The following is a 9,640-nucleotide window of genomic DNA, read 5'->3' as shown; positions in this document are numbered from 1 at the left end:
CCAGGCTCTTTGCAACGTGGAAGGACCCATCAAGCTGTTTCGTTCATGGCTGTCTTTTGTAATATGCATTTTGGCTCTCCCGAGGATGACTCTTGTGCACTTAATATATACTGGAAGCAACATTTTAAAGCAAATGTAAAATAGATAGGTGCATGCGGTGATCTTTCATATAATTAAAATGCAGTTGGGCAAAAAGTTATCTAAACACTACTCTTGCCTCCCTGTTTAATACAGCCATGCTGGCCACCAAAGGACCATTCCTGCATGGAATCCTGTGAACAAAGTATTTAAAGGCTGAGCCCAACAGATGGTCATAGAGGACAGGGTGAAAGATGCATCAGGTGGGTAGATGCACTGCTTTGTGCTTCTGCCCAAAAATGCCTAGCTAGCAAAGACACTGATGCGCAGACACAACCCTAGCGATGTTGTGGCAGATGCCATCAGGTGCCAATAAAAGCCGTGGAGAGCTTTGGACAGAGCTGACTTATGGAAGGCCTCCTACATAAACCCTAGTAGTGCTAGCATGCTGCTCTTGCACAAGTCCTGTTCATTTCAACAGGGCTTGCATTAGACCATCCTGGTGGTTTTCATCATACGTTCATCATTAGTGGGAGGGAGGTAATGTGGATTATTGGTGGCCCTTCTGATATGTAACATCCTCCCACACCACCCACCTCTCCAAACTCTTCACATTCTGGAAAGTTTGACATCGTAGGCCACCATGTTAAAGTTGTCCCAAGCTAAGAGTTTTCTCTCTGCTGGGTTGTAGTCTACCATGCTGCTGTATCTGTAGCGGTTCTCAAAGCGGATGTCGAGTGGCGCACTGGTGCCTGTGCTGGTGTGGTAAACAAAATTCACTCTGGCTTCAGGTGACGAGTAGCTGCTGATGGTGTACAGGGAGCCGCAAATCATGAAGGAGTTGGCTACTGACTGCTTGCGTATGTTGGTCTGCCAGGTCTGTTCAATCTCAAGGGTCTCTGGGTCCAATTTAGAAAGCACGATGGCCCCCTTGGCCTCTGCAGTGCTGTAAATCGCCCACAGCCCTTTCTCATCAACTGCTAGGTCAATGTCTGTGTATCCACCCCATGAGTAGGGGAATTGTCCATGGTAGCCAGCATTGGGCAGCTCCTTTTGGACTATGACGACTTCCGTCTTCAGGTTGTACTTAGCCAGTATTCTGGACTTGCGGCACTGGAAATATAGGGAGCTCTGATAAACAACAGCTCCGGTGCTCTCCATGGACTGAGGCAACACATGAACTTTCGAAGGATAGCCCTTTATAAAGTGGTCTGCATTCTCATACTCAAAGACTTGGCGGATATCTGTGCCAACGGTGTCAACTCTCCAAGTTGTCTCGTGAGTATATGGAGTCACAGGTTCTGGATCCCTCATCCACACGCCGTACTTACCGGCAATGGTCTCTGCCTTGCGGAAGGTCACAGGTTCACCAACCCACACCAGTATTCCACATCCTGTTTCAAGGCATAAAAAAGCCAGTTACTCTGTCCAATTGTAAGAGGCAGCTATTCCTGAAACCTTTGCTAACCTCAGGTTCTGCCTCCAAACTAGAAGACAAGGGAAGGGACTGTGCTTAACGTGGTGGAGTCATTGTTTATGTGTGTGTATGTCAGGTCACAGCTGACTTATGACAACCTCGTAGGATTTTCATGGCAAGAGACGTTCAGAAGAGGTTTGCCATTGCCTGCCTCTGCATCGCACCCCTGGTATTCCTTGGAGGTTGACCATCCAAATACTAACCAGGGCCGACCCTGCTTAGCTTCTGAGATCTGACAAGATCATGCTAGACTGGGGCTATCCAGCTCAGGGCAGGTCATTGTTTATACCAGAAATCAGAACACATGTATGGATATCTGGAATTACTTTCTATTGAGTCTAACCACAGCTCATCCATATGCTCTATCTGGCAGTGTTCTTCTAGGGAGAAGAGAGGCAAGATGGCTAACAGCTCCTGTTCCGTAGAGACGTTTTATATTTTTTAGCATTTGGCAGTTTTAAGTGAGTTTTACAGTACCTTTGTCAGCAGTTCCAGAAATAGGGCTGCGTTATCTACTACCAACTGAAGGATTTTTTCCCAGGAAGGTCTTAATTTACGACTTGCAGCTTAGTGGACTCTCTACTCAGTCTGGAAATGGAGCGAAAGACGTCCCAGCCATTTGAACGCCAAACAATTTACAGCTTAGTTGCAGGACTCTTTATTCGGTCTGAAGGCAGAGTGACAGCCATCCAGCCATCCAAACGCCCAACACTGATTTCCAACTGCAGAGCTCCCGTGAACTCTCTCTCTCTCTCTCTCTCTCTCTCTCTCTCTCTCTCTCTCTCTCTCTCTCTCTCTCTCACACACACACACACACACACACACACACACACCCCGATGCCCATCCACAGCTAGACCACACCGGACTTAAAAGCTCAAGTGTTGTTCCAAAGCCCCTGTGTTGGGTCTTAGGTAGCGAGGTTCATTGTATTCCAGACAGTCAAGGGTTAAATTGTTTGTAACCAAGCTGACCAGATCAAAAGGTGATGTGATCTACAGTATGTATCAACTAGCTATTGGTTAAACAGGACAGTTGTAAAAATATTTGCATATTAGGAGCTTCTTCTTTGTTTAGCAAGAAGAAGCCACCGCCATTGTATTTTAGATCTTACTCTGTGAAGATGTGGCTACACATAATACCATATAAGCTACGTGTTTCTTAAGCTGTAGAAACTCCCAGATATGAATCTGGGAAGTGATAGGAAACTTAGAATGTAGTAAGGAATTTATTGTTTTAAACTCAAGTTACCCTTCCCTGATGCTAGTAAGTAAAGTTGATTTTTGCTAAGAGAACAGACTGCAAGTCTTTATTGTGTGCGTGCAACCTTAGCTTCTACCGCTCATACCATTAATATTCAACGATCCATTTCCTCTGACAAGGGTCCCATCACCCTGACACTGGGGGCTGAACCTGAAAGCTTCTGGATGCAAAGCATGTGGTCAGTCACTCAGCTGTATGCCCTCCTTACCACTGAGCTGTCAAGATTGAACCCGGGACCTTCTGCATGTCAAAGAAATGTTTTATCACTGAGCAATGGCTGCTCCCCCAAGTAGGCTAGGCTAAGGGAGACTGTTTGGCCCAATGTCACCTAATCAACTTCATGGCTGAGAAGGAACTTTAATCTGGGTTGCACCAGTTCTAGTCCAACACATTTCACCAGATTTCAATTTTGGTTAAAAAAGAAAAGAAAAGCAAGTTAAGGAATTCATAAATCATTATCTTATTCTTAAATGTAAGTTATTTCTGTCAAATGCACTGATGTAACTCTCTTTTTGATGAGGAATAAATAATTTCGGTCAGATTTTCTAGATAACACCAACCTTGAATTTCCCTGTGGCACTCCAAATTTGAAACACATGTAAAATGCTGGCACTTGATACTGTCTATTTCGTGGTCTATTAGGCTCCTTACAAAGTTACTGCTGCACAAGAATGAAAGAGGAAAGAGGGGGTGGGGACAAAGGGAATTAGTTGGGGGCAGAAGAGAGCAGCCAGGATCTGTTTCTAAGAAGAGAAAGAAACAGGAAATATATAATAGTCTGATGGTCTGTCAAGTACCAACTAAATTATGAAATATCTTGGACAAGATGCATGATAGTTTTTACTTTGACTTTGCAGACTACTGGAGTTACCGTAGCTTGTCGAACACCCAGGGCCGATGAACTGGGTGCCATAAAAATCCCATAAAAATTAGGATGACACTTTGCATCACTGGAATTGATGGAGGAACTTTGTCAGAGTCCTTACAGAGAGATAAAGAAGTGGCTTGGAGCAAGCAGATTCAGAACTGCTGCAAGTTGTATGGCTATTTATCGTGTTTATTTTATAACAAAGAAAAAGGCCAGAGATTCCTTCTGAAAACTGTCATTAAAAAGTAGTTAAAAACACAAGAACTCTTCAGCTGGGTCATACCAAATGTCCACCTAGTCTGACACTGTTTTGCACAATGGACTCTCACACCCAAGGCATGAGGGAAACAGCCAGTCCCAGTTGCCTGTCAGTGTAATACTGCCTCTTAAAATACTGTGGTGTAGAGGTTAAAGCAGTGGTTCCCAAACTTTTCAGGTCACCTTGGTTCCACAAACTCAACCCCAGTGCCCCCTACCCTATCCAACAACACAGTTGAAGGGGTTAGTTGGCCCACCTCTAGCACCCCCTTGCCTCTTAGTGCCCCCCTAGGTAATCCTACCACCCCCCAGGGGGTGCTACTGCCCACTTTGGAAACCACTGGGCTAGAGTATTGGACTAGGATCTGGGAGGTCCAGATTCAGATCCCCATTCTGCCATGGAAGCTTGCAGGGTGATCTTGGGCCAGTCACACACTCCCAACATAACCTACCTCACAGAATATTAGGATTGAGGGGTACAACTTGTTTAAAAGGGATAGACAAATAAGGACCGGGGGGAGGAGTAGCATTATATGTCAAGGATATGTATAATTGTGAGGAAATACATGAATCTGAGCATGGAAGTTCGGTTGAGAGTCTCTGGGTAACAATAAAAGGAGTAAGAAATAATAGTGATATTATGGTGGGGATCTGCTTTGGACCACCAAACCAGGCATAGGAGATTTCAGTTACCCAGATACCTGTTGGAAATCCAACTCTGCTAAAAGTGAAAGATCAAATAAATTCCTGACTTGTCTTGCGGATAACTTCATTTCTCAGAAAGTGGAGAGACTACACAGATCAGTTCCCCTGGAGAAAATGGCTGTTTTGGAGGGTAGACTTCATGGCATTACACCCTACTGAGGCCCGTCTCTTCCACAAGCCCTGCCCTCCCCAAGCTTGCCCACAGATCTCCAGGAACATCCCAACCCACTACTGGCAACCTTAGTTCCAGCCTAGTTCCAGCCTAGCCCTTCACATGTTGGTTGGTGCTAGAGGTGGGCCAACTAACCCCTTCAACTGTGAAAGGCAGGGTTTGGTCAGGGTAGGGACTTCAATGCCATAAAATCCAGTTGCCAAAGCGGCCATTTCCTCCAGGTGAACTGATCTCTATCGGCTGGAGATCAGTTGTAACAGCAGGAGATCTCCAGCTAGTACCTGGAGGTTGGTAACCCTACTCCAATGCCATAAAATCCAATTGCCAAAGTGGCCATTTTCTCCAGCTGAACTGCTCTCTATCAGGGGAGAGACTGCAGGGGAGAGATCATACAGCCCATTCTACTATCTCAGCTTTGTGCTACCTCATTCCAAGGCAATGTCCAGACTAGGCCTGAGTTTCTGGGAATTATCCGGAACTATAGATGGGAGGGGGGATTCGGATGTTAAAATAGCCCTGGAGCAAGCGCCCCGGTGCAGTCAGCTAAAGGGCCAGTCCACCCTTGGAGATGCTTCTTGAGAGGCTGGATTTCCATTCTTCGTACTTGACCCCCTGCTTAGCAACTGGGGTGCTGCGAGCTGGACATGTTTCAGGACCATCTGGCACTTGTGAAAGGGCAGGCTGGTGAAGACAACAGAGCATTTCCTTCCTCTTGGCTCCTGGGAAGGATGGATTAGAACGAGGAGGAAGCCAGAGAGGGAGGGGCATCCAGATAACATTTATATAACTTGGTCACCAGTGAGGGGAAACACTCATGACGGCACAACTAGATGTGACGGCATCCCTGGGTCTGACCAGGGACCACTGCTGCCTTTACAAAATCTAATGTGGGCCATTTAAAAATGCTGCGAGGGCTCGCAGCAGGGCAGGACTAGTCCTCTTGCCTCCCGACTGTGCCTTTTCAAGTGCTGAAACATGTGTAGGGGGTAGGGTTGCCAACCTCCAGGTGGGGGCTGGAGATCTCCTGCTATGACAACTGATCTCCAGCTGATAGAAATCAGTTCACCTGGAGAAAATGGCCGCTTTGGGAATTGGACTCTATGGCATTGAAGTCCCTCCCCTCTAAACCCCACCCTCCTCAGGCTCCGCCCCCAAAATCTCCAGGTATTCCCAACCTGTAGCCGGCAACTAAGGTTGCCAACCACCAGGTACTGAGGGAAAAAAGACTAGCACAACTCAATATATTCAACAATTAATTAACAATGTGCTAACAGTGAAAAACAACCACAAGGTGTGCAAATATATACTATATTTACAACAATAATAATAATAATCCCAAGCCTAATAGCAAAGTCCAATCATCAACCTAAGGCAAATTATCTTCTAATCCAAACGTGGTCAAAAATGTCGTGCCAATTTATGGACATTTTCTACCACGTTTGGATTAGAAGATAATTTGCCTTAGGTTGATGATTGGACTTTGCTATTAGGCTTGGGATTATTATTATTGTAAATATGGTACATATTTGCACACCTTGTGGTTGTTTTTCACTGTTAGCATATTGTTAATGAATTGTTGAATATACTGAGTTGTGCTAGTCTTTTTCCCCTCAGCTTTTTGTTCCTAGCATTGTGAGTATTTCTTACACAACCACCAGGTACTAGCTGGAGATCTCCTGCTCTTAAAACTGATCTCCAGCCGATAGAGATCAGCTCACCTGGAGAAAATGGCCGCCTTGGTAATCGGACTCTATGGCACTGAAGCCCCTCCCCTCCCCAAACCCCGCCCTCCTCAGGCTCTGTCCCATAAACCTCCCACTGGTGGTGAAGAGGGACCTGGCAACCCTACTGGCAACCCTAGCTGCAACACTACTGGCAACCCCGCCCTCCTCAGGCTCCGCCCCCAAAATCTCCGGGTATTTCCCAACCGGAGCTGGCAACCCTAGTAGGGGGCTTGAAGGAAAGGTTTGGCTGACACGGGGTAAAACACAGCCAGAAGAGAAACACGCAGGAAGTGACGCTCGCTTTCTACCTGTATCTGCAGCTTCTGTGCCAGGAAGGATGGGTGAAGGGTTTTCTGGGGAAAGGTGGGATGCAGGAACCTCTGTTAGTTCAGATTTCAACTCTTGGTAGTCCAGACTCTCCGTATCCCACTTAGACACTGTAGCAAGGGCCGGGGGGTGGGGGTGGAGAAATAAACACGTGAGTACGGTATCCAAGATGAAAGAAATAATCATGGAAATTATTAGAGTGTTCCAAGCACATTGCATACATTTTCAGTAATCCTCAAAACTGCCCTGCAAAGTATGTCAGTATTATTAACCCCACAGTACCGATCTTCACTCCCTCTCCCCTACTTAAAGCAGCCCCAAATGGGCTACCTCCTCCTCCTTCCTCAGCGTTGCAGCCCTCATCCGTACTTCCACCCAGCTGGGTTTTTTTTTAAGCACATCATCGGCTCCAACAAAGAAACAAGAAGATGGGGGGAAAGCCGATAGTTTTCTGGACCCTGGCGCCAAAGCCAAAAACTCAGCCAAGTCAGGGTGGTTTTTTTCTCTAGGCAACCAACTCAATTTCTGAAACTTAGAATATGATTCCGCCCAGGATTTATCAGGACACAGAAGCAATTTGTCTTCAAAACTCTGCGCTAACAAGATGGGATGCTTCTAAGCGCGGCGCTTATTTTCCAGCTTTGCAACTGGCGTGTCCTAAAAAGCGACGATGCTCTTGTTCTGCTGCCCAGGCATCCCTTTCCAAAAATATTCCCCGGACGGACATGAGATCCCAGCACCGGTATTCCATCACCCCCTATTTCTGTTTCCTGGTGATGGGGTGAGGAAATTACAGCTTTAAAAAAAAGGCCTCCCTGGAGCCAGCGGGTCTGTGTGAAGCAAACCCTCGAAGACCCCTCTGGGAAACATTTTGCCCCCTTCACATTCCTTCTAAAAGGCAACTGGGTGCATGCTGAAGGCTGGGAGGTCGGTGCTTCACGGGAGCAAGTCTTTGTAAAAAAGAAGCACAACGGGATGAAGTGTTTGGAATCATTAGTAGAGACCACAGGCTGACTTTGCTCTTCCACTGGGCTGCCTCCGCCCCATTCATGAGGGGGATCTTCAGTGACATTTATAGTATCTGGCAGGCTGAATGAATTTCTAGCAAAAAGGGAAAGGAAGGGAGAAGAAAAGGTTGATGCCTGGGACAACACAGAAGAGCTTTCTCTAACCTGTTCAATTTTTCTACAGCTGGTAACGTCATCTGCCCACCATGACCATTGATTTAATCTAGGACCAGCCCAGAAGGTCAAGCACCGCAGAAGTGTAAGTATGATTAAGAAAGGAATCGAAAAGACAACAAACAATTCATAGTGCCATTAGAGAAACCAGAGAGGGGAACACGGTTAAAGCTATGCAGTTTGGGTTCTCCCATCTCAAAAAGCCTGTTCTAGAGCTAGAAAAAAAATTGCAAAATGATTGAATGATCAGGGGATTAAAACACCTTGGAAGCAGTGTGGTTGATTTTTAAAAATCGTTTCCAACTTTTTGAGATAGCACCTCTTTTCATAATGAAATTCCATCCATCCATCCATTCTTATTTTTTTTAAAAAGAACTTTTTTAGAACATTGCTTTTTGTTTATGTAATCTTACACTCTCGTGGCTCAATTATGAAGTTATAGAAAGCATCGACAGCTCTCAACCACAGAGCCTCTTTTCCCTCCAAACAGAAGGCAGAACCTCTTGCAGGGGTTTAGTCTAGATGACGCTGGACACACAGCCTACCTTCTTGAGAGCCTTGCAGGGAATCTCTGCTTGGTACCTCTCCGGTCTCAGTACACTGGCTTGTCCTTAGCCGAGCCTCCTCCTGGATGCTGCTCTCCAGCCTCCTCACCAGCTCGTTCTTCTCTTCCTCCAGCTGCCTCTTAGCCTCTTCTAAGCCAGATTTGTCTTGGAGGAGGTTGCTGATCGTAGACTCCAGCTTGCTGACTTGGGTGTCCCTCTGGGCTTGTTCCCTCTTCAGTCTGTCCACCTCTCTTCGAAGCAATCCCACCACGGATAGAGAGGGACCCCTCCCCAACTGGCTTCCATGCAGGTGGTCCACCAGGTTCTCCAGAAGGCTGAGCCTTGCCCTAGCAGACTCCAGCTCCACTCGCTGGGCGTTGCTCTCCCGCTGGAGAGCCTGGAGAGCTGTCGCTGTTTCGCCTGGGCTAGGACAGCTGGCTTCATTTGCACTGGGGACCGTGAAGGAATAGATGCACCTGCCATCCTGGTTATTCATCTTGTGGAGATGGACAGTGCTGCCTTGTGCTCCCCACGCCACCCAGACGGAGAGCAAGCAAGTCAGCAGGGCCTCCATGGTTTCAGCGCTGCCTTTTAAAAAAAACCCACTCAAAAGCAGAGGCTGTCCTTGGCAGCACAGTGGGCAAGTGGGCATTCCCCGCACAGCCCTCTGTGAAACTGAGCTCCCACAGAACTGGTTTTTATATGTCTGGGAGTAGTGGGAGGGGCAGGAGAGGGTCTCTGTGCCAGCAACAGAAATCTCCCTGAGCTTTTACAAAAGGGATTATGTTTTGTCTGAAAAGATGAACAGCAGTACCCATGCCCCATCCCTGCAGTCTTCACTATCAACACATACAGAATATGGAGAGACAGGTCCATTAAGTTGTGTTGTCTGTGGAGCAGGCAGCTTGGTGGTTTTTGTGTGTGCTCGACTGTGTGAATAGCAGTGCAGTTCTGAAGGCTTCACTGAAGTCAGTGGGCATAGAAGGGAACAATTCTGCCAAGGATTGCAATTGTACATTTGAGGGTTGTGCTGGTCCAGCTATT

General features: G+C 46.8%; 1 protein-coding gene across 1 annotated transcript; it reads right to left on the bottom strand.

Moving 5' to 3' along the window:
* Positions 1-680: 680 nt before the first annotated feature.
* On the bottom strand, positions 681-9,170 carry MYOC (myocilin). Its single transcript, XM_056845466.1, has 3 exons — positions 8,597-9,170; positions 6,852-6,980; positions 681-1,472 (listed from the first exon to the last, which is right to left on the bottom strand). Exons 1-3 carry the CDS (start codon positions 9,168-9,170, stop codon positions 688-690), a joined length of 1,488 nt encoding a protein of 495 aa, XP_056701444.1. The 3' UTR covers positions 681-687.
* Positions 9,171-9,640: the final 470 nt, after the last annotated feature.

The sequence above is a fragment of the Euleptes europaea genome, chromosome 2 (genome assembly GCF_029931775.1).
Source record: "Euleptes europaea isolate rEulEur1 chromosome 2, rEulEur1.hap1, whole genome shotgun sequence".
Taxonomy (NCBI): Eukaryota; Metazoa; Chordata; class Lepidosauria; order Squamata; family Sphaerodactylidae; genus Euleptes; species Euleptes europaea.
The sequence above is the reverse complement of the archived record's forward strand: the minus strand, read 5'-3'. Positions and strand labels throughout refer to the sequence as shown.